Here is a 25,659-nt window from a genome sequence, read left to right as displayed (position 1 = left end):
TGGAGGCCATTAGCAAACCATGTTCCTCCCAGTGGACAGTAAGTTCCTTTCTTAGAGAATTACAAACCAATCTCTCTAATGAACACAGACGCAAGGATCCTTAACAACAGCGGCAAATCAAATCCAGACATTTACTAAAAAGATAAGGTATCATAGCCAAGTGGGATTTATTCTAGGAATACAAATATTGTTAACATTTGAAAATTAAAGTAATTCATCAAATTAATGGGGGAGGGGAGGAAAACCATGACTATCTTGACAGAGAAGAAAAAGCACTTGATAAAATTCAATGTCATGGGGGGAGGGGAGAAAGGACAATGGAGGGGGAAAAAGGGACATATGTAATATTTTCAACAATAAAGATTTATAAAAAAATGTAGGTTAAGAAAAATAAAGGCATATATTGATGACACTGCCCCCCTCCAAAAAAAAAATTCAATGTCAATCCATGATAAAAATTTTTTAGTAAACTCTTAGAAATAGGATTTCCTTAATCTGACAAAGAATTTCTACCATAAAAAAAAAAAGCTTGGCCAGTGTGGTTCAGTGATTGAGCATCAACCCATGTACCATGAGGGCACTGGTTTGATTCCTGGTCAGGGCACATGCCTGGGTTGTGGGCTCGATCCCCAGTTGGGGGCTTGCAGGAGGCAGCAGATCGATGTTTTTCTCTCATCCATGTTTCTATCTCCCTTTCCCTTCCTCGCTCTCTAAAAATCAATAAAAACATATTAAAAAAAAAAAAAAAGAACTTCGACAAACATCATACTTCATGACCTAAGATGGAGAATGAGGCGAGAATGCCCACTGTTCCACTCTGTACTAGAGGTTTTAGCTCGTGCAGAAGCAGCAAGAAAAAGAAATAAAAGCGGTTAAGTGCTGGAAAGGCCATAATGACACTGTTATTCTTCACAGAGGTCTGATTTTGAACACCAGATATCCAAAAGATATATGGACAAACAAGAAAATAATAGTTAGTTTAGCAAGGTACAAAGTCACCACTTAAAAAAATCAATTGCATTTCTATATTCAAGCAACAAAATAGTAGGAAAAATTTTAATTATTCCATTATAATAAGAATAAATAATGAAAGATGCTCAAGACTTCTGTACTGAAAAGTAAAAAACATTACTGAAAGAAATTAAAGGACTTAAAAAAGAAGGAAATATTCTACTCATGAATCAATTTTCTTCAAATTGAACTACAGATTCAATGCAATGCAATCATTATCCCAGCAGGAATTTTTCCAGAAACTGACAGGCTAATTCTGAAGTTTACTTGGAATGCAAAGGGCAGTCAAGGAAATCTTAAGGAACAATCACAGAGCTAATGGACTTCTGCACCAGACACTGAGACTCATAATACTACAGTGATTCAAGGGGTGTGGACAGACAGCACACTGACTAAACAGAAAAGAGTCCGCAAACAGAACCACAAGTGCACTTTCCACCCCAACACCTGAAGAACTAGCTTTCCAATAAATGATAATGGGTCATAGATATTCCTAAGGAAATAAAATGGCTCCCATTTCATAAATTAAATTGCAGATGCATTTTAACATCCAAATGTAAAAAGTAAAACAAGTTTTTAGAAGTAAAAGTAGAAAAATATTTTTGTGTCCTTAGGTTTGGCAAAAACGTCCTATAAAGGACAAAAAAAAAGCACTATAGTAAAGAAAAAAATAGGTAAATTAGGTTAATACTTCTCATTTATCTAAAGCTATAAATAAAAGTGTTAAAAGGCAATACAAAGAGTGGAAGAAGATATATGCAAAACATATATCTGAAAAGACGTGTATCTGTAAATATAAAGAAAACATTAGCAATTAAACAGAAAAATGAGACAAAGATTTGGATAGTTCATAAAAGAGAATAATCAAACAGCCAGCAAGCATATGAAAGCATTATTAGTCATCAGGGAAATGCAATTAGCATTTCTTAAAACTATAACACACAAGAAAGGCTAAAATGAAATAAACAGACAATGTCAAGGGTTGGCGAGGATGTGGAGCACCTGGGACTGCACACATTGCTGGTGAGAATGAAGACTGCCACTACCACTTGGAAAACTGTCTGGCAGAATGATCTAAAGCTAGACACTGCTCTCTGCATTTACACCAGCACAAGCTCCGACCTCCACATGTTCACCAGCAGACCCACAGGAGAATGTTCATAGCAGCACTATACACGATAGCCCGAAAGTGGAAACAAACCAAATGTCCATCTACTGCAGAGTGCATGTTCACAGAATAAAATCATATCCATGGATCAGAATAAACTACTACACTTCACACCCATCATAAATGAGTCTCACAAACAATGCTGAGCAAAAGAGTGCAGACCCAGAACACCTTTCATGTAATCCCATCTATAGAAAACTCAAAGGCAAGTAGAGCCAGAGGTGTTAGCAGTCAGCACAACAGTTTGCCTTTAAAGTGTGGGAGGACGTGAATGCTGGAGGAGAACCTGGAAATGCTTCTCAGCTGTGTGCTGAGTGCATTTACTCTGTGCATCAGGTTATGTGCTTATGATCTGTTACATAAAAACACAGTATGAAACCAAAAGATGCCGGACACAAAAAATACATACTGTACGATTCCATTTAAACAAAGTTCAAAATTAGACAGAACTAAACTCCATTGTTCAGAAATGCATATATAGATGTGAACACTTGAAGCCAAAGCAGTGGCCGGGCACCATCAGTCAGTAAGTGGTCCCCTCTGGTGGGAGGAGGCAGTGTCTGAGATGGCCACCTGGAGTGAGGCGATGTTCTATTTGTTAAATAGTTGTGTTAGTTTCTCAGGAATTTGTTCTATCATGTTCATCAAGTGTATGTCTATGTTGTTTGTATAAAGAGAGAATATCGCTTTATTGTGACACATGTATTATTTTACAGCTAAACCACAGCCAATTGCCTTCTGTTGACACTTGCCATAGGTGAGGGTGTAGACGGCCTTCCCAGTTGTGTCCAAGGCGGTCAGACAGGGGGCTTTGGGCTGCATTGTGCCCCACCGCTGCAAGGCAGCCAGCAGTGACGGTGGCCAGGGTGTCCCCAAGGACAGAGGTTCCCCTTTCAGCACTACCATCTGGCTTCCCTCAGGCTTTGGCTGATTTGGATCTGGTTGCTGAACTATAAGCAAAATTGAAATTTTAAAATCAACATTTCATAGTATCATGCACACATTGTATTTTTAAGCATTTATATTTTATAATATTGTTTTTCTAAAATACCAATTATAAAGAGGTTAGATTTCCTTATCATTATAATAGTCATAGACCAACTGACCAAAGACAGATGGAGATTGAATCATGAATAATGATGGAGCCTGGTAACCTTAACCCCACATGACAATTCCCCAGGGTGGCAGCAGTGATGGCCAGGTTGCCACAGGGACAACCCTGACGACACCTGAGAAACAGGCATTAGTCCCTGCTTATAAAAGATAAAAGTGAGCAGAATCACCAGTTTGCTTTGGGTATTCAAAACAACTATCACCATGTTTTAGAAAAAATAAAGTTTATTATATTTTCAGTGGATATGTAACCAAAATTTGCCCTAGTGTAAGAAAGACTGCTCTCAAAAGCATTCATACGATTGAATTCTGAATTTGAAAGACATTATCTAATTAAAAGGGGAAACAATGCCCTAAAAGCAGTATCTAATCCTCAAGTAGGACGGAAACACCCAGAGCTGGTCCTCCGTGGGGCAGTGACACTTCACAGAAGCTAAGGGGCTGGCCATGTGTCCTGGTGGCTCTAACACATTCATATGCTTGCATCTTGTACTGGGCTTTATTCCTGTTCCTTATCTAGAAGTCTACACTTCTATTTCTTGGTAATTTAAAAAAAAATTAATCTATATTCTTTCTTCTAAATATATATCTCAAGTAAGAGGCTAAAATTCTGAAAAGGAGCCAAAACTATACTGAAGATATAATACTTTAAAACCTTGGGAAGAGGAGTATTCTAGATTTAAAGTTTAAATAAAAATTTGAATAATGTAAGTAAAATGAAACCTTAGAAGTATTCTTATAAAATACTAACCAGAGGATCAGAGGCATAAGGAAATGGTAAGTGTCTTAACTATAAGCAATGAATTTTCCACCTGTTCAAATAAAGCTAGCAGTCACATGTGATACCTAATTCACCATCACACATGGTGACTACAGGGGCTGCCAACAGAGAGAATATCACTTCATTGTGTCATAACGTCACAGTAATAACCCATGTAGGATGTACATCTGCCTGCGTCTCCAGATGTAATGGTCACCCAGTTTACACAAGTGAGCCCAAGTCTGAGGATGCTCACCTTCCAACAGCTCCTCCATATCATCCACGAAGAACTCCTTCAGTGGAGGACGCTTCGGCCTCTTCAGGGTATTCAGAAGCTGCTGGATTTTGGAGGACACTCTGCTGTTCACAGGGACACCTGCCATGGGAAGAGGAACACTGAGGTTAGAACAGGCCATAGCCTCTGGGGAACAGGACATGGAAATGAGGTCCAGTGACCAACTACATGAATAAAAAGCGCTGGCCCCATCAGGCAGCCATTTTGGAATTGATTAATTCATTAACAAATACTTACTGAATGCCTTTTAGAAACTAGAACTTATTCTAAGCTAGTGGTTTTCAAAGTGGTCCAGGGGCCCCTGGGGGTGCCTGAAACCTTTTCAGAAGGTTCATGAGGTCAAACTACAATTGAGCCTTGAACAACACAGGTTTGAACTGCACGAGTCCACTTATATGCAGATTTTTAAAAATAAATACCTGCACTATTTTTGTCTGTGGATGCAAAGGGCTGACCATATGCATTGATCTATGCCACTTTATATGGGGATTTTGAGTATTGCAGATTTTGGTATCTGTGGAAGGTCCTGGAACCAACCCCCTATAGATACCGAGGGATAACTAGTTTTTAGAAAGTCAAGTTATACGCTGATTTTCGACTATGCAGCACCAGCCACTGTTCATGGGCCAACTGTCCTTCCCTAGTCATATTAAGATACCATTTCCCTTTCACTCTCCTCCTCTCACAAGAGCACAGTGGAGTTCCCAGAGACCACACATTATGTCATAGCACAACAGACTGAATGGGGATAAGATACAGAACCAGGTATTACTGTTATGCCAGCCATGAGACCAACTGGCAACAATGGAGAAAAAGTCTATTCTTCCCCCTAAATTTTCGTTTTACAAATGTTTTTCATAAATATGAGCTATTTATGTTAAGCTATAGAGTTTATTATTTTTTAAATGAATAAATATTTTTTAAACCTTTAGTTTTAATTTCTAATATGGTAAATATCAAGAGCTATAAACCACTTAAACTAAAGCTCTTTCATGTCCTCAATAAATATTAAGAAATGCTGTTCTAGCCCGGCCAGGGTATCTCAGTGGTTGAGCGTCAACCTATGAACCAGGAGGTCACGTTTGATTTCCAGTCAGGGCACATGCCTGGGTTTCAGGCTCGATCCCCAGTGTGGGGCAACAAGCAATTAGAAAAATATTTAAATACCATTTACGATAGCATAAAAAATAGAACATATTTTGGGATAATTTTAACAAAATATGTGCAATAACTGCATTGAAAGCTAAAAAATAGTGTTAAAATTTGTATAAGAGCTAAATAAATGGAAAAATACACTATATCAACTGAAGCATATAATATTATATTTTTATAAGAGCTAAATAAGTGGACAAATATACTATATTTATCAACTAAGAACATATAATATTATATTTTTGTAAGAGCTAAACAAATGGAAAAATATACTATATTTATCAACTGAAGATGCCAAGTCTTTTCAAATTGATCTAGAGAGTCAATGAAATACCAATCAAAATCTGGCAGGAATTCTGGTAAAAATTAACAAACATTTAAAAATATATATTACAATGCAAAGAAGCTGGAATAGTCAAAGCAAATTATTTTTTAAATATTTTTATTGATTTCAGAGAGGAATGGAAAGGGGGAGAGAGAAACATCAATAGTGAGAGAGACTCACTGATTGGCTGCCTCCTGCACATCCCCTACTGGGGATTGAGCCCGCAACCCAGGCATGTGCCCTGACTGGGAATCAAACCCAGGACCTCTTGGTCTATGGGACAACGCTCAATCCACTGAGCCACCACAGCCAGGCTAGTCAATGCAAATTTTAAGTTGAAAAGTAGAGTTGAGGACAAACTACACAACTTCAAGATTATAAAACTACAGTAATCATGACGAGTTGCTATTTATATAAGGATGGACAAATATAGCAATTGAATAGCATAGAGGTCCCAAAAATAGATTCCTCTAATATATGGTCTACTGATTTTCATTAAAAATGCCAAAGATGCCCTAGCTGGTTTGGCTCAATGAATAGAGCGTCAGCCTGCGGACTGAAGGGTCCCAGGTTCGATTCCAGTAAAGGGCACATGCCCGGGTTGTGGGCTCGATCCCCAGTAGGGGGTGTGCAGGAAGCAGCTGATCAATGATTCTCTCTCATCACTGATGTTTTGATCTCTCCCTCTCCCTCCCCCTCCCTCTCTGAAATCAATAAAAATATATATTTTTTAAAAATGCCAAAGAAACTTGGTGGGAACAGAATAGTATTTATAAATGACGCTGAAACAACTGGACCTCTCTCTTTAAAAATCAATGAAAACATATTTTTTTAATTAAAAAAAAAGTTAAACACAGACCTACTACATCAGTGGTTCCCAAACTTATTTGGCCTACCGCCCCCTTTCCAGAAAAAATATTACTCAGTGCCCCCTGGAAATTAATTTTTTTAAAATTTTAATAGCAATTAAACAGAAAGATATATGTATTAATGTTTCTACCTTTTTCGTAAAATATAGTAAAGGTGTAAATTAGAAACATTGAAGTTTTAAATTATGAAACTATTTATTGAACTCAGAATAGAAAGGTAATACAAAAAAAGTTAAAACAAATGCACCTGTGGCCGTCACCGCCCCCCTGGATCGCCGCAGCGCCCACCAGGGGGCGGTAGCACCCACTTTGGGAATCACTGTACTACATGATCCAGCCATTCCACTCCTGGGTATTGACCCAAAAGAAATGAAAGTACACACCCACACAAAGACCTGCATAAAAATATTCATAGAAGCTCTATTTGGAATAGCCAAAAACTGGAAACAATCATAATATATATTGATAGGTAAATAGATAAACTGTTTATCCAAACTGTGCATCCATAGAACAAAATCTACTCCTCAATAAAAGGAATGAACTATTGATACATGCAAGACCATGAATCTTAAAATAAGTATGTAGAACAGAAGAGTCCAGACACTAAAGAGTAAATACTGTATGATTCTATTTACATAAAATGCTAGAAAATGCAAACTAACAACAGTGCCAGGAAGTAAATCAGTGGTTGCCTAAGGGGAAGCCAAAAAAGGGTGGCAGGAGGTCTGACAAAGAAAACTTTTATGAGGGCTGGATATGCTCAGTGTCTTGATTGTATGGATGGTTTCAGGGTTGTACACATATCTTAAAACTTATAAAATCTCACATTTTAAATATGTGAAATGGATATGTCAATTTTACCTCAGCTAAGCCCTTATTTTTTAAAAAAAATATAAAGAATAATAAATCAAAAATCTATCGAACCAATGGAAAGCCTGCTTCATGTTGACTTGGTATTTTCCTTTTGCATTTGAACAAGAAACTAAAAGACTTCAACACAATTTGTCCTATTGCTTAAAAGGATCAAAATACACGATCAAGGCTTAGATCTGAGAGCCCCTGGAGTTCTCTGCAATTCAAATCCAGCACACTGGAAAGAAAATTTCACATGACTTTGATAAAAGACATTAAACCTGTTAAGCAGGACCCTGAAATTGCACTGACAGCACTGGGCCTGCACATCAGGAACCGTGCGTGCTGCTGTGCCCATTTCACAGGTTGCTGAGAACAGTGTATGAAGACACTGCCATGTTGCAGGCGGGTACACTCACACTAAGACTTGATCTGCTGAACACACTGTGTTGAAATAAGAGCTTTCCATGCTTCTCATTTTCCTACAATACTATAGATCCAAACTCCTTTTGCACTCAACTAAAATTTGGAGGTTTTCTCCTCCCTACTCTCCTTGTCCACTGGACCAATCATACAGATATTTCTGATCATTTCTGCACATGGTGCTTTCTGTGATAACATGCACTGCACACACTGTTCTCAGTTTACTGCACTGAAGGTTTATAACTACTGACTGGCTCAGGTTTGCTATAGCAAGTACATGAAGGGATGCTCAGTACCTGAAAAGAACCTGTACTCAGACGCGTCAAAAGGAGAAAGAAAGACATGCTCACCACCTGATGTGTCCAGGAGGCGTCCACTGCACCCCCGAGGGACGCCTCTCACAGAGGCTGGCTGTGGACGCTCACAATGCGAGTACTCCACAAGGCCAGTGGTGACATCAGGAGGGGCAGAGTGCAGATCTGCTTTTGAAAAACAAATCCAAAACAAAAGTATTGTTAATTCAAAAGACCAGTAAGTTGCTGTTTAAACCCCATTTGAGTAAAGCTTCTCTAGCTGAGCTCTAAGCAAGGAGCATGGTATTCCAATTAATTTTGTTTTTCTCATTGACCAAGGCACTCAGGGACCTTGTGAACTCTCAGTTCCCAGACATGGTATGTAGACCTGTGTGCATGAGGGATCCAGACTAGAACCACCGACCATAGCACAGACACAGGCACGAGTGGACTCGCCTTCCATATGATGTTTTACTCAGAAATTTCCCTTGATGAAGCAGAAACACATTTTAAATCAATTGTTATTAGACCATTCTTTATTATATTATGAAAAAAATAGACTAACCCACACACCCCCAAAGAGTATGTTGGATGTTCCAAAGACATAAGACTTTGCAGGCTTCAAAGAATAAACCTACAAAGATAAAAACTACCATTATGGCCAGTTCAACACATCTCACTGTTAAGAGACTACAACGTATTTCTTTAAAGACAATTTAGTTACACACAGAAAATTTTTAAAGTCACTCCCTTCCACTGTCTGAATGTACATTTTTGTGTTGAATTTTCATTGTATGGCAGGGACATCGATCTGTTCTGTTCGGAATGCTGGCTGACTGTAAGTTGCTATCACATTATCGTTACAGTTGAGTCTCCCACTACGAAAGGCACCATGTCTGCACAACTACCAGAAATTGTGCCCTCCCATAACACTAGAGCAAGTACTTGTCCACTTGTGAGATCGATATTAGCTATGTCAGTGGTGACCTATAATCTGTTTAATCTTCTAATGAATGCTCCTGCCATCACAGATGGCACACTAATATTTTAAATTTTAAATTCTGACAATCTAGCTATCATTTCATAACCTAGAAAGAAATTTTTAAAATATGTAGAAATATGAAATTATATGGAAGGAAAACACAAACTATTTACACAGCAGAAAATAGCATTTGGAAAAATCTAAATTTGTTTTTTCTTAATTTGTTTTTATTGATTTCAGAGAAGAGGGGAGAGGGAAAGATAGAAACATCAATGATGAGAGAGAATCATTGATCAGTTGCCTCCTGCATGCCCCCCACTGGGGATTGAGCCTATGTACCCTGAACGGGAATCAAACCGTAACCTCCTGGTTCATGGGTGGACACTCAACCACTGAGCGACACTGGCTGGAGAGAAAAATCTAACTTTAATTATAGAGCTTTCATAACCAATGAAAAAGCTTGATGTTTATGAAATCAGCCATTTAAAGTATGCCTATCATAAAGTTCTTTCAGTTTAAAAATAAATCTCCCATCTTTCTAAATCTAACAAAAAGAATAAATGATTTTAACAGTATTCATGAAAAAGGTATAAATGATAATCTTAACTAAAAGTAGTTTTTAAAATAATTGCATAGGACAGGGATGGGCTGGAGAGGGTCAATGGGGGGGGGGGGGGAGGACAAATGTAATACTTTCAAGAATAAAGAATCATCATTGCCCTAACCAGTTTGGCTCAGAGGCTAGAGCGTCGGCCTGTGGACTGAAGAGTCCCAGGTTCGATTCCAGTCGGGGGCATGTACCTTGGTTGCGGGCACATCCCCAGTGGGGGATGTGCAGGAGGCAGCTGATGGATGTTTCTCTCTCATGGATGTTTCTAACTCTCTATTCCTCTCCCTTTCTCTCTGTAAAAAAATCAATAAAATATATATTTTTTTAAAAAGAATCATCATTAAATAAGTAAAATAGTTGCATAAAAGTAAGCAAACTACATTAAAAATAAAATTAACTACTATAACTAAAAGTACTACTTTTAAATATATGTATTTATATTTGTGTCCAAATGTTTTATGTATTTGATTTCCTTAATCTAATACTGAAAATAATATATTTTTAAAATTATCTTTACCTAATATATGCTACCTCAATTTTTTTACCTAAATATTCTTGTTCTTTCTGTATTTCTTTCCTTAACCTAAACTGAAGAACTCAATTTAGTGTTGGACACTAAAACAAAGGATGATTTTTATAATTGAGAGAGAGAAATTGAGTATTTTCACATTCAGAAATTCAAGCAACTACATCCAGTAAACATATAGCATATGAAGGCTATAATCACAGTATGGTATCAAACAAAACCTAAGTTAAAAATTTTAGAAATTACTAGAATTAATCACAGTGTGGATGCAAAGTCAAGCAAGGGGGGTGGGAGACATACAGGTTCAGCCACACTAGCAGAGGCCAGGAGTCCTCATTGAGAGGTGATGAATCCACCTCATGAATCTTCACAATCAGAGCCTCTCTGAGAATGAAAACACCTCACTCAAACACACTTACAGCCGAATGCTTTGTTAAAAGACCCACAACTGAAAAGTTGAAGGCTGTCTGGCTAAACATTCTGACCTGTGGGCAATTTATTAATACATCAGTGCAAAAGCTATTTTTCAAGCTATCCACTGTCAATCTCCTTGAGGAAAGGTGGGCAGTAACCAGTGGCCATTGGTAGGACACCCAGGAAAGCTACCAAAACAATCTGGGCGGGCTGTTTGTCAAAGGCATCTTTTTGCCTGAAACATGCTGCCCTGCCAGCCAGTGGTCTCTGTGTACTGGAAGCACAGTGTGGCATGTGAGTTCTCATCTAAGACTCACATCACAATAGAAGAGACATGCTCAACAGAAACGTGCTTCAGGCACTGATGCAACAAATTTTAAAATGAAGAGATTCAGTGCTGTGCCCACAGAGGATGGTGATACTAAAGCTGTCGGCTGCTTACTCCCAGTCCAGCCAACCATTTATTCTCAATCCACTCAAATGGCCAAGTTTTTACATGAAGAAGTTCAGCACCTGAGCCCAGAGCCTGTCCGCTATGACCCCACTGAAAATACCAGCCTGTCATAGGTGCACCATTTCAGTGTTAGCAGAACAGTATCTAACAGCAAAGAAAATAAAAAGGAATCAAGAAAACTGTCAGCGTGGAAAAACCAAGATGGCGGCATAGGTAAACACCTGAAATTGCTGCCTCGCACAACCACTTCAGAACTACAACTAAAAGACAAAACAGACATCATCCAGAACCACAGGAAGGCTGGCTGAGTGGAAATTCTACAACTAGAAGGAGAGAGAAAAGCACACTGAGACTCAGAGGAGGTGCAGAAGTAAAGTGCAGAGGTACAGAGGCGCATGGGGAAAGGGCTGGCAACGGATGCCGGTATCTTTTTCAATCGGGAGGGAGACATGCTCCCGCTCTGAACTCCAGTTCCGGGCGAGTCTCTGGGGACCCAGACTTATACAGGGAGAAACTGGACTGTCTGGCATCGGTCAGAACTCGAGGGCGGCTATCTCTCAGAGGTGCTTACAGCGATTATCGGGACACTGAGACCCGGGGGCCAATTAGGGCAGGACTGAGGATTAGCCATAGCTGTTAGCTCCGCCCCACCCAAGTTGCAAGCAGAGGCTTTTGCATATGAATGGGCTGGCCCTTTGCAATCTAAAATTGCCTAACAGCCCTGACTGGTTTGGCTCAGTGATAGAGCGTCGGACTGCGGACCAAAGGGTCCCGGGTTTGATTCCAGTCAAGGGCACGTACCTTGGTTGTGGGCACATCCCCAGTAGGGGGTGTGCAAGAGGCAGCTGATCGAGGTTTCTCACTCATAGATGTTTCTAACTCTCTATCCCTCTCCCTTCCTCTCTGTAAAAAAACAATAAAATATATTTAAAAAATAAAATAAAATTGCCTAACAAACTGCACCTGGGTCAGAGAGACCCAGAACATCCAAAAGAAGGCTCAAGGCCCCACAGCAGCTTGCATTGCTTCACAGCTGGGCCTCATCTGGGCACCTCCAAACCCCAAACAAGGAAGAGGAATCTGCAGATCTCTCCATAGCTCCTTCTGGGTAGCCTCAGGCAGAGGCTAAATTAGCACCTCCTTAGAGATCCAAGAGCCCGTGTACCCAGTGGTCAGATTGGGACCATCCAGATTACAACTCCTCAGATCCATAAGGTACACACTCAGGGGGCAGACTCAGTGAGCACCAAAGCCCCACTGAAGCAAGTCTTGCCCCATAAGGGTGTCTCCAGCACAGAAGCTCTCCCACTGCAGACATAGCTGATTCTCACAGACAATTGGCCGGGAGGTCAATTCCTCCCAATGATACCTACAACAATCAAGGCTTAACTACAACAAGACTGTGCACACAGCCCACAAAAGGAGTGCACCAAGAGTGTCCACCTCAGGTAATTGGGGAGGCTGAGCCACTGGGCCCTATAAGACACCTAGCACACAAAGCCACTCTACCAACACAGGGAAGCAGCCAAAATGCGGAGACAAAGAAACAGATCACAAATGACAGAGATGGAGGAAAGCAAACTACTAGATATAGAGTTCAAAACCACAGTTATAAGGTTTTTCAAGAATTTTCTAGAAACCGCCGATAAATTTAGTGAGACCCTCAAGGATATGAATAAAGACCAACTAGAAATTAAGCATACACTGACTGAAATAAAGAATAATATACAGAGATCCAACAGCAGACAAGAGGATCCCAAGAATCAAGTCAAAGATTTGAAATATGAAGAAGCAAAAAACACCCAACCGGAAAAGCAAAAGGAAAAAAGAATACAAAAATATGAAGATAGCGCAAGGAGCCTCTGGGACAACTTCAAGCGTACCAATATCCGAATTATAGGGGTGCCAGAAGAAGAGAGAGAGCAAGATATTGAAAACCTATTTGAAGAAATAATGACAGAAAACTTCCCCTACCTGGTGAAAGTAATAGACTTACAAGTTTACAAGTCCAGGAAGCGCAGAGAACCCCAAACAAAAGGAATCCAAAGAGGACCACACCAAGACACATCATAATTAAAATGCCAAGGGCAAAAGACAAAGAGAGAATCTTAAAAGCAGCAAGAGAAAAACAGTTAGTTACCTACAAGGGAGTACCCATAAGATTGTCAGCTGATTTCTCAACAGAAACTATGCAGGCCAGAAGGGAGTGGCAAGAAATATTCAAAGTGATGAATACCAAGAACCTACAACCAAGATTACTTTATCCAGCAAAGCTATCATTCAGAATTGAAGGTCAGATAAAGAGCTTCACTGATAAGAAAAAGCTAAAGGAGTTCATCACCGCCAAACCAGTATTATATGAAATGCTGAAAGGTATTCTTTAAGAAGAGGAAGAAGAGAAAGGTAAAGATACAAATTATGAACAACAAATACATATCTATCAACAAGTGAATCTAAAAATCAAGTGAATAAAAAATCTGATGAACAGAGTAAAGTGGTGAATATAATAGAATCAGGGTCATAGAAAGGGAGTGGACTGACAATTCTTCGGGGGGAAAGGGGTGTGGGGGGTGTGGGAAGAGACTGGACAAAAATCGTACACCTATGGATGAGGACAGAGTGGGGGGGGGGGGTCAGGGCAGAGGGTGGGGTGGGAACTGGGTGGAGGGGAGGTACGGGGGAGGGGGGGAAAGAACAACTGTGATAATCTGAAAAATAAAGATTCATTTAAAAAAAAAAGAAAACTGTCAGCCTGGCTTCAACACTAAGCCAGCTGTGCAATCTCAGGTCAGTTATCAACCTAACTTTCTGTCCCCCCTCCACATCTACAAAACAGAGGGGTTACAAGGACTTATACGCAAACATATAGGCCTAACCAATGGACACGGATAACAGGGGGGTGGGGGCATGAGCAGGGGGATAGGGGGTAATGTGGGGATAAAGACACATATGTAATACCTTAAACAATAAAAAAATATATATTTATAAAAAATAAAATAAAAAGACTGGATGATTTGGAAAAGTTCTATGGATCTTTATGACTTAGCTTTGACTGACATCCCTCTTCAGGTTGAGGGGTTATTTAACCTGGACCTCCTAAGCACAGGGGTTGTTTAATCTGGACCACCCCAGGTATGCACACAAGTAAAGAGCAAAAGCGGTGACAATGTCTAGGTTGCAGGCCAAGGGTGACCATCAGGGGCAACCACAGTCACATCTAACTGACCGTCCACCCTGCACCTGCCACCTGTGCCAGCCCACCCTCCAGAGCAGGAGGAGGCACACATCAAGAAATACCACACACTTCTCTCGGAAGGCCCACAGGTCACAGTATCTGGGATCACTAAACCACAGAAGCATCAAGAACCACTTTTGTTACCAAAAGCCATTTTCCAGAGGAAAAGGAGAAGTTGGGTCTTGATGAGTGTAGAGGTACCCCTGCCCTAGAGGGGCCACAGCAGCTGTTACTAACCTATGTGGGCGTGGGCCACAAGGCCTGCGAGTGCGGCGGCAGGTCTCCCTCCCGGGTGAGATGAGGTGGAAGATGCGGAGGATGAGGTGGAGGAGCCCTGAATGACCCGGTCGAGCCAGGGCTCGACGCTGGAATGGCTCTGTAGCGGAGTGGAGGTAAGTCGCCCGGGTCGCCGTAAAGAGCCCTCATCTTCTGAGGCAGATGACGTGTCTGTGGTTAAAATAATGACGACAGGCATGATGTAGGTATGGGTCACCAAGGAGAGCACGTTTCCACACTAGCACTTGGGCCTCCCAGCCTGCACTGCACAGCTGTGCCCACACGTGACCAAGGGGTCATCTCAAAGGTCACCTCAATCTAGAAGGGCCCGCATCAACCAACTGTAAAATCCACAGGACCCTATCTGGGAAAGCTGGCTTCATGACCCCAGCCTCTCCCAGAGGAGTTAGTCTCAGGACACAATACACTGGGAGTGAAGACAGGCCCAATTCCTAAATGGCTTCAGCACATCCCTTGGTGGGGTCCCAAATATCAAAGGAGACTCCAAGCCCCACACCACCTTCACATGGCTGGGTACCCCACAGGGAAGGGTGAGCTCAACTCTTAAGGTGAGGGGCTGTGGAGGCTGCACCACACCTCCAGGCCTTACCATATTCACCTGCATCGCAAGCATGTTAAATAAACAAGGCATGCAGCCTGCCAGCCGGGAGTTTGACGTGCTTGCACGGTAGGAATGAGCTCTGGAAAGAATTCCTTCCCCAAAATAACTGCTTCAGTCAATAAAATTAACTGGGAATAAGGGTCTATCAAGTCTGCATGACTGCATTTTATTATAGGTTTCACAATTATTTTAAAGTTCTTCAAAAACTGGGTAGTATCTACAATTATACTTAGTAGAAAGAATAATTTGACAGCCATTTCTAAGATTTTTTTCAACAGTAAAAACTTTTTCTTTTTTATCAAGTAAACATTACCAGAACCACTACATTATCTTGTAAATCTGGTGTTTGGCTTTTAGTCACCAGTTTCAAAACTTATATAACAAAATAGGCAGCAGAAGTGCATGGATCTGAAGTCATTAAACCAACACCGTGGGACAGTCTAATAGGAAGCTTAAAAAAAACCACTGATGAAGAGAAACTCCATTTAAAGGTTTCATTTCTAATCATAATAACAACAAAGTAAAATTAAAAAACCCTCTAGATAGCCTTCTACTCTCCCATTTATGGGCTGGTAACAACACAATAAATGAGTGAATAATTAAAAAAATTTTAATCCAGGAAATCCTTGCATTTCACTGAGTACTCATTTTAGGTTCATCTCTTCCTTAAAGAACATAAAGAGCATCTTAGTTAAAAAACAAACAAACAACAAAAAAAAACACAACTAAAATTTACACAAAATATCCTGTAGAAAGCAATTATCCATTTGGGTAAGAGCCATACTGTGTACACCACAAATTTTCAGGTAAAAAATACTGCACATATACAAACACTTTTAATCTTCATTTTTCCAGCTCTATACTACAGGTCAGAAGGATATTCCAACTCATTGGGAAATGAAGTTATGACACCAAGCATGAGAAAAACCTGTGTGCCATTCCCGACCCAGATTTATCAGTACCTGGTGGGGTGCAGGTTTCCACAGATGAATGCACAAGAATAGACCGTCTTTTCGAAGGCAGAGGCATTTTCCTCTCTTTGTATTTGGCCAAAGCTGCTTGCACGGCTTCAGTGTGAACATCTACATAGAAAAAACAGTAAAAACACTTTTTATAATATTGGTTATGAAGTAACAAAATTATGTCTCATGGTTTTCATTGAGTGTACCTACTCGTGGGTCCCACATGTTGTCCTAGGTTTCTTTAAATATTCCTTTGTTTGTAGATTTGACTTCAACCTAAGTGCCCATCAGTAGATGAATGGATTAGAAAACTGTGGTACATCTACACGATGGAATACTATGCTGCTCTAAGAAGGAAGGAACTCTTACCATTTGCAACGTCATGGATGGAACTGGAGAGCATTATGCTAAGTGAAATAAGCCAGTCAATAAAGGAAAAATACCACATGATCTCACTCATTCATGGACAATAGAGACCATTATAAACTTTTGAACAATAATAGATACAGAGGCAGAGCTGCCTCTAACAGATTGTCAAACTGCAGCGGGAAGGCCGGGGAGGGTTGGGGGGCAGGAGGTAGGGGGTTAAGAGATCAACTAAAGGACTTGTATGCATGCATATAAGCATAACCAATGGACATAAGACACTGGGGGATAGGGGAGGGTAGGGGACTGTCTAGGGCGGGGGGATAAAATGGACACATATGTAATACCCTTTGTAATACTTTAAGCAATAAAAATAAATAAATAAATAAATAAATAAATAAATAAATAAATAAACAAACAAACATTCCTTTGTTTGTAGATTTGACTTCAGAACCATATGAATATTTTTCACACTTATAAATGAAAACTAAATAAAAAAGAAATCCCCCAAATTGAAAATAAGATCAAACAAATGAACTTAAATATGTCTCCAGTAGTCAGCATAAACTACTCTAAACGATTTAACCTGCTCCTCTAGAGAAACATACTAAGGACAAAAAGAAGTGCATGACAGCCCTATCCAGTTTGTCTCAGTGGACAGAGCATAGGCCTACGGACCAAAGGGTCCTGGGTTCCATCAGGGCACATACTTCGGTTGCAGGCTCCTTCCTGGCTGTGGTCAGGGTTCGTGCAGGAGGCAACCAATCGATGTGTTTCTGTCTTTCCCTCTCTCTTCCACTCTCTCTAAAAATCAATGGAAAAATATTCTTGGATGAGGATTTAAAAATAATAATAATTAAAAAAGAAGTACATGAGACCACTTTCATACATTTACATTTTTTCTCCCACAAGGTGTTTTTAAAATATTTAAGCCCTGGCCAGTTTTGCTTAACAGTTAGAGCATCAGCCCTTGGACCGAAAGATCTCAGGTTCAATTACCAACCAAGGGCATGTACCTTGGTTGCAGGTTTGTCCCTGGCCCCTGTTGGGACACGTGCAGGAGGCAACCAATTGATGTCTCTCTTTCAGGTTTGTCTCTGGCCCCTATTGGGACACGTGCAGGAGGCAACCAATTGATGTCTCTCTCTCACATCAAAGTTTCTCTTTCTTCTCTCTCCCCCTCCTTTCTTTCCCCTTCATTCTAAAAAGTCAATGGAAAAAAATATCCTTGGGTGAGGATTAAAAAAAAAATAAAAATAAAAAAAATTTTAAAACCTTACAATGAAATGGCTGATAACGTGCTAATCAAAAAAGATGAAAAATTCACACCTAGACATACTAAAATAAAATTTACAAACATCAAAGGCAACAAGACAATTCTAAAAGCTTCCAGAGAAAGAGTAAACCATCTTGAAGGATCAAAAAATAGAGGGACATTACTCTTGTAGAAGAAGGTGCTTGAGGGAGAGAAGGTGCTTGCAAATCCAGGAGCCCATACAATAGATACAAAGACTATGAGCACACACTTTAAACTTGATTAGTATCTTAGAAACAAACAAAAACAGGTAAAATAACCCAGAACTAAAAATCTAGACAATATCAACACAACAGAGGTATAAATCAACAGATCCAAGAAACTCAACAAAGCACAATAAACATAAAGAAAACTACACCAAGACACATCATAATCAAATCACTCAAAATCAGTGATAAAGAGAAAAATACTAAAAGTTCCAGAGGAAGAAAGACACATTACATACATAGGATCAAAAACAGGAACAAACTTGGAAAACTAACACTACTGATTTCAACAATTATTAAGTTATAATCATTAAGAAATTGGTTTTCCATAAAGATGGACGAATACATCCATAAACAGAACAGAGTCCAGAAAGAGAGCCACCCGTGCATGTGTGACTGCTTTTACACAAAGAACAAACACTATATGCTCCATGCAAAAAATAAGCTTTGATCCATACCTTGAACTCACATGAATATTAACTAAAATATAGATTATAGGCCTAAAGGTAAAACATTAAACCGATAAAACTTCTGGGAGAAAACAGGTGAGAATCTTTATGAGCCTGGATTAGGCAAAGATGTCTTAGATATAAGAACAAAAGCACTATCCACTTAAAAGAATTAATAAGTTAAACTTCATTAAAATTAAAAACTTTTGCTCTTCAAAAGCCACTTTAAGAGATTGCAAAGATAAGACAAAGCTTAGAAGAAAATATTGGCAAACCATATTTATGATAAAGGTCTTATATTCAAGTAAATAAAAAATCAGAACTAGAATAAAGTTCACAAGAGCAGAAAACAGTTTATTAACATTAGCAGTTACATGGAACTGGATAGTGGGAAGAATGGGGGCAGGGAAATAAGGAAGACAAGAAGGGGAACGAGACCCTTTATGTGATCCCATTCATGGACTACGTACATGCATGTGCATATATTTGACTCCAGGGCTGAAGATGGTATTCAGTGAAATACTGCGAGCGGTTGCCTTGGGATTCAGAGACTTCAGGTGATTTTTATTATTGTCCTTACACTAGGTGTAATAACTTCATACTACATGTAATATATATATATATACTAGAGGCCTGGTGCATGAAATTTGTGCCCGGGTAGGGTCCCTAGGCCTGGCGGGCGATCAGGGCTGACCTGTGGGGCAACTGGCAGGGCGATTGGGGAGACCCCACTGGCACCCGCCTTGGCCAGCCTGGGGCCTGCCGGCTGGGGGCAGTTCCTGCATTGAGCATCTGCCCCCTGGTGGTCAGTGCGCAACATAGTGACCAGTTGTTCTGCCGGTTGTGCTGCTGTTCGGTCAATTGCATATTAGGCTTTTATTATATAGGATTATAAGAAAAGAACAAAGTTTTTTTATATTAAATTGGTAAGAAATTATCTGATTAAAAATTTCTCAAATCCCTTCATCACACATCCTATTGATATAACATTTAAAATGTTAATGATCTTTCTATATATTCTTAAAACAAAATGGCCATTTAAAATTTTTTTTAATTTTATTTTTCATATAATTTACATGCAATATTATTTTGTAATAGTTTCAGGGATACAGCTAGACAATCATAAACATTACAAAGTGTTCCCCCGGAATTTTCCAGTACCCACCTGATACCATACATATTTACTATAATCCCTGTGCTGTACTTTACATCACATGGTATTTGTCTTTCCCTGACTGACTTATTTCACTTAGCATAATACCCTCTACGTCCATCCATGCTGTTGTAAAAGACAAGATTTCATTTTTTTTATGGCTGAGTAATAATATATACCACTTCTTTTTTTTAAAATATATTTTATTGATTTTTTACTGAAAGGAAGGGAGAGAGATAGAGTCAGAAACATCGATGAGAGAGAAACATCAATCAGCTGCCTCCTGCACATCTCCTACTGGGGATGTGCCCGCAACCCAGGTAGATGCCCTTGACCGGAATCGAACCCGGGACCCTCCAGCCCACAGGCTGACACTCTATCCACTGAGCCAAACCGGTTCTGGCTATACCACTTATTTATCCACTCATTTACTGATGGGCACATGGGGGTTGCTTCCATAACTTGGCTATTGTAAATAACACTGCAATAAACACAGGAATGCATATATTCTGCTGAATTAGTGTTTTGGGTTTCTTCAGATACATACCCAGAAGTAGAATCACTGGATCATAAGGTAGTTCTATTTTTAATTTTTTTGCATTTCCACCAACAGTGCACAACAGTGCCATTTTCTCCATATCCTTGCCAACACTTGCAGTTTGTGGATTTATTGATGATAGGCATTCTGACAGGTGTGAGGTGATATCTCATTGTAATTTTAATTTGTATTTCTCTGATGACTAGTGCTGTTGAGCATCTTTTCATATGTCATATGTCTATCATTCAAGTGAAAATAATTTCTTCAGCAGACATTTTTAGTAAGAAAGAAATAACCGAGACAACCAAGATGGTGGCATAGGTAAACACCTGAATTTGCTGCTGCACACAACCACATTAAAACTACAACTAAAAGACAAAACGAATATCATCCAGAACCATGGGAAGGCTGGCTGAGTGGAAATTCTACAACTAGAAGGAAAGAGAAAAGCGCATTGAGTCCGGTAGGAGGTGCAGAGGTGTGGAAGTGTGGAGGTACGGAGGTGCGAGCAAAAGGGGCTGGCAGCTGGGTACGCTGTTGTCTTTTTCAATCAGGAGGGAGATACAAGCTCCCGACTGCTCTGAACTCCAGTTATGGGTGAGAATTTGGGGACCCAGACTCATACAGAGAGAAACTGGACTGTCTGGCATTGGGCCAGAACGTAAGGGCAGCTTTCTCGAAGAGGTGCTTGCAGCGGTCATTATTCTGCACAGGGCTGCCCGGGACCTCTCCGAGGCAGAGCAGACTGGCAGCCATTGCGGTTTGCTCCACCCTGGTGATTCCCTGAGACCCCGCCCCACCCAATTTACAACCCCACCCAAGCTGTGCACAGAGGCTTTTGCATATGAATGGCCTGGCCTTTCTCCACCTAAAAACCTGGGCAGACTCAGTGAGCGCCAAAGCCCCACTGAAGCAAGTCCTGCCCCATAAGGGTGTCTCCAGCACAGAAGTTCTCCCATTGTAGACACAACTGGTCCTCACAGCCAATTGGCCTGGAGGTCAATTCCTCCCAATGATACCAACAGCAATCAAGGCTTAACTACAACAAGACTGTGCACACAGCCCACAAAGGGGTGCACCAAGAGTGTCCACCTCAGGTAATTAGGAAGGCTGAGCCACTGGGCCCTATAGGACACCTAGCACAGAAAACCACTCTACCAACACAGGAAAGCAGCCAAAATGTGGAGACAAAGAAACAGGTCCAAATGAAAGAAATGGAGGAAAGCAAACTACTGGATATAGAGTTGAAAACCACGGTTATAAGGTTACTCAAGAATCTTCTAGAAACCTCCGAGAAATATAGTGAGACCCTCAAGGATATGAAAAAGGACCAATTAGAAATTAAGCATACACTGATTGAAATAAAGAATAATATACAGAGATCCAACAGCAGACAAGAGGATCCCAAGAATCAAGTCAAAGATTTAAAATATGAAGAAGCAAAAAACACCCAACCGGAAAAGCAAAAGGAAAAAAGAATACAAAAATATGAAGATAGCGCAAGGAGCCTCTGGGACAACTTCAAGCGTACCAATATCCGAATTATAGGGGTGCCAGAAGAAGAGAGAGAGCAAGATATTGAAAACCTATTTGAAGAAATAATGACAGAAAACTTCCCCTACCTGGTGAAAGTAATAGACTTACAAGTTTACAAGTCCAGGAAGCGCAGAGAACCCCAAACAAAAGGAATCCAAAGAGGACCACACCAAGACACATCATAATTAAAATGCCAAGGGCAAAAGACAAAGAGAGAATCTTAAAAGCAGCAAGAGAAAAACAGTTAGTTACCTACAAGGGAGTACCCATAAGATTGTCAGCTGATTTCTCAACAGAAACTATGCAGGCCAGAAGGGAGTGGCAAGAAATATTCAAAGTGATGAATACCAAGAACCTACAACCAAGATTACTTTATCCAGCAAAGCTATCATTCAGAATTGAAGGTCAGATAAAGAGCTTCACTGATAAGAAAAAGCTAAAGGAGTTCATCACCGCCAAACCAGTATTATATGAAATGCTGAAAGGTATTCTTTAAGAAGAGGAAGAAGAGAAAGGTAAAGATACAAATTATGAACAACAAATACATATCTATCAACAAGTGAATCTAAAAATCAAGTGAATAAAAAATCTGATGAACAGAGTAAAGTGGTGAATATAATAGAATCAGGGTCATAGAAAGGGAGTGGACTGACAATTCTCAGGGGGAAAGGGGTATGGGGGGTGCGGGAAGAGATTGGACAAAAATCGTACACCTATGGACGAGGATAGTGGGGGGGCTAAGGGCAGGGGGTGGGGTGGGATCCAGGTGGAGGGGAGCTATGGGGGAAAAAGAGGAACAACTGTAATAATCTGAATAAAGATTTATTTAAAAAAAAAAAAAGAAAAGAAAGAAAGAAATAACCCAAAGATTTAGAGTAGAGAGTAGAGGTCTGCTGCCTCTGGTCCCTACCTGACCGGAAACGCTCATCCCGTGAGTTGGTGGGCCGTGGCTTCTGCTGCTTAGGTGCTGCAGCCATGGTTTGTGAGGGCCCAGGGATCCTAGGCTCTGCTTGAAGGGATGCATCCACTCCTGAAACACAATTTTATAGGTATGTCTTGTGTCAACCATTTGCTTTTCCAATTGTGGAAAAGCCCATTTTAAACAGCACACACTATACCAAAAACAATTATTTGAGCACATGCACCCTGTGCTGGCCCTCGCACCCCAAAGACCAAGTCAGGAGATCAAGGGGAAGCCATGAATGCCCACTTCCAGCCCTTTCCTCACAGCAGCCAGCCCAGGCTTGTGTCGTCATCCCCCATTCGCAAGAAAGATGACCATCACACAGCCAAATCCTGAGCCCCGTAAGCACCACACATGCAGCTGCTCAGGCAGACTCTCTAGAGAAGGTCCTTTGAAAGGGTATTTCTGCACCATAAACATTTCCTGAATCTGAAATGACCTGAGTCAGTTTTCCTGATACTGTCCATGGTATCAGTACACTCAGTGAGAAACAGCCCACTAAACAATCATGACAGTGTCACCAGTCATCCTTAGACACAGGCAGAAAATAAGTGCATTGGTGGAGAAAGAGAAGAGAGGCACAGATGACAATGATAACAGCAGACCACAGTGCTCAGACTCAGGCCCAACTGCCTCAGCCCATGACACCTGCTCAATGTCTCCACACCCAACTTGCTGATGGCTCTCTACACTCATAGCCAGGCCCACAGTTCTCATGTCCACCATCCCTGACTACACTGGTCCTCAGGAAACCATGTGATGAGTAAAGGAATGGGGTACAAGTGTACAGGGTCATTAAATAAACCCCTGGTGTCTGAGTCCTCATTTGCTGACATTTGAGAACAGCACAAAGAAAAGCCTTCAATTGTGCATCATCAAAATAATCGGCTTAATTTAGCCTTTGGTTCAAAATGTCTCATAAAAATAGCCAGCAGGATTTCAGTCCTACTGGCGCCTCCAGTCCTTATTGCTCCTTGAAAAGAGGCAGCCTATCCCTGCCTTGGATCCTGGTAGTCAGTGACTGTCCAACGGACACATTGTAGCAGGAGTGATGTTTTATGACTTCCGAGGCCAGTCATGAAAAGCGACACAGCTGCTACCTGTGTCAACGTGTCCTCTCAGTGACAACACAGAAGAGGACACGAGAGAACAGAGGGGGACAGAAGGGGATAAAGGCAGCACAGGAGCCCTGTGCTTGGTCCCTTGACTCTCCCAGCACTGACACCACAGCTGTGACTAGGGAGCCCCCCAGTATACAGGCTCTGGCTCTGTGGATAGGATGCAGCTGCCCTCCAGCCCAGCCAAACTGCAGATGTGAGCAGAAAGAGGCTGTCACTGTTGGTTTCAAGTCCTACATTTTGGGGTGTCAGTTATTAGCGTTAAAGAATGGGAACCCCTCTGGAAATCAATGTTCAGCTCTTCAGAATTTGACCAGTCAAGTACACACACATACATATACATGTGCATCCATAGCAATACTAACCAGTATTGCTACTGGCTTTGTTTCTTGTGGTTGAATAAAATTACTTTATGTTCATATTGGAGTTGAGAATGCACAGAACTTTATGTGCTGTGGATTATAAACAGGTGTGTTGGAAACTGATGTACATGCAAATGGACATCCCTAGACTTACATTCCAAATTATGGGCACTCTGATTCTTTCAGATAGATTCATTTATTCAACAAAGATACAAAACCCATTGAGAAATTAATGGATAACAGAGTAGGTATATTTTTTATTTTAACAGATATCAAGAGGTAACTTTCCAATAAGATTACAGCAATTCGCACTCTCACAAGCAATGTATGAAAGTATCATTTCCCCACATCCTTGTTAGCAATGGAGGCTATAAAAAGTTTTAGAATAGAAAAATTGTTCACTTTAATTTTCATTTCCCTATCTACTGCTGAAGTTGAACATAATGCTTATTGCCCATTCGTATTACCTCTGATCTGAATTTCTATTCATTTCACCCAGCTAATAAGCCCCTCAAAAGAACTGTAGGAAGCCCTGGTCTACTGGGGACACTGCTCTGCACTGAGCTGGTGGTAGGGAGCTCAGTCATTTTGAAATATTTTCATTTCTATTGAACCAATTATACCAGTTTTTCTTTTCCTTCCCAACATCTAGGTCTCCTATATTGTAACCTCCACTCAACGGTTATTGAAATGTTCTCCTGAATTTTATAGTATCTCATAATTACAAACATATTTAGAGTGGTAGTCCTTATGAAGTCTATGTTCACTAACAATGGAGAAGAGGATCCCAGCTCTGTTGCTGCCCCACTTTGAATGCTCCTGAGTCATTGCTAGACACCTTTCTGTTTCACTGATTTTCTTGTAACCCCCGCATCAACACACTTTTTTTGTAAGAACCAAGTGTACACAGTCAGGTTTAGCATCTTGAGGGCCAGTTCTTTCTCTCTGTATTCTTTTTCAAAATTGTATTGGCTACTCTCGGAACTTTCCTCTTTCAAATGGGTTATTATTTCCAATCAAGTTTGTTTGTTTTTTTAATCATTATTGTTCCAATTATTACAGATGTTCCTCTTTTTTCCCCCCATAGCTCCCCTTCACCCGGTTCCCACCCCACCCCATGCCCTCACGGCCCCCACCCCCACTGTCCTCATCCATAGGTGTGTGATTTTTGTCTCCAATCAAGCTTTAAGGGGCCTGGGGGGCAGGGTGGGGCAGGGTGGAATCAGCTCCTGGTATTCAGACTGGCCTACATTATGTTCACACATTAATTTGGAAACTGCCTGTTGTATAATATTACATTTTTCCATTTA

The 25,659-nt window shown here is 40.5% G+C and overlaps 1 protein-coding gene across 12 annotated transcripts in view; it reads right to left on the bottom strand.

Annotated features, from left to right (window-relative positions):
- DIP2A (disco interacting protein 2 homolog A) overlaps positions 1-25,659 on the bottom strand; it is an 84,946-nt gene that overhangs the window by 43,950 nt on the left and 15,337 nt on the right. For 8 of the 12 annotated variants that reach the window (XR_009451779.1, XM_059686765.1, XM_059686769.1 and 5 more), the window contains 6 exons: positions 22,816-22,935; positions 16,343-16,462; positions 14,720-14,929; positions 8,319-8,450; positions 4,309-4,428; positions 2,932-3,129 (listed from right to left, as the gene is read on the bottom strand). Coding sequence is in view for 11 of the 12 variants with exons in the window: in XM_059686765.1 (XP_059542748.1) it covers positions 2,932-3,129; positions 4,309-4,428; positions 8,319-8,450; positions 14,720-14,929; positions 16,343-16,462; positions 22,816-22,935 (900 nt within the window). In the remaining variant the exon portion in view is untranslated. The remainder of the gene's footprint in view (positions 1-2,931; positions 3,130-4,308; positions 4,429-8,318; positions 8,451-14,719; positions 14,930-16,342; positions 16,463-22,815; positions 22,936-25,659) is intronic. The other 4 variants (XM_059686764.1, XM_059686771.1, XM_059686763.1 and 1 more) reach the window with 3 other exon arrangements.

Source organism: Myotis daubentonii, chromosome 3 (assembly GCF_963259705.1).
Source record: "Myotis daubentonii chromosome 3, mMyoDau2.1, whole genome shotgun sequence".
In the NCBI taxonomy this organism is placed as follows: Eukaryota; Metazoa; Chordata; class Mammalia; order Chiroptera; family Vespertilionidae; genus Myotis; species Myotis daubentonii.
This window is presented reverse-complemented; position numbering and strand designations above follow the sequence as displayed.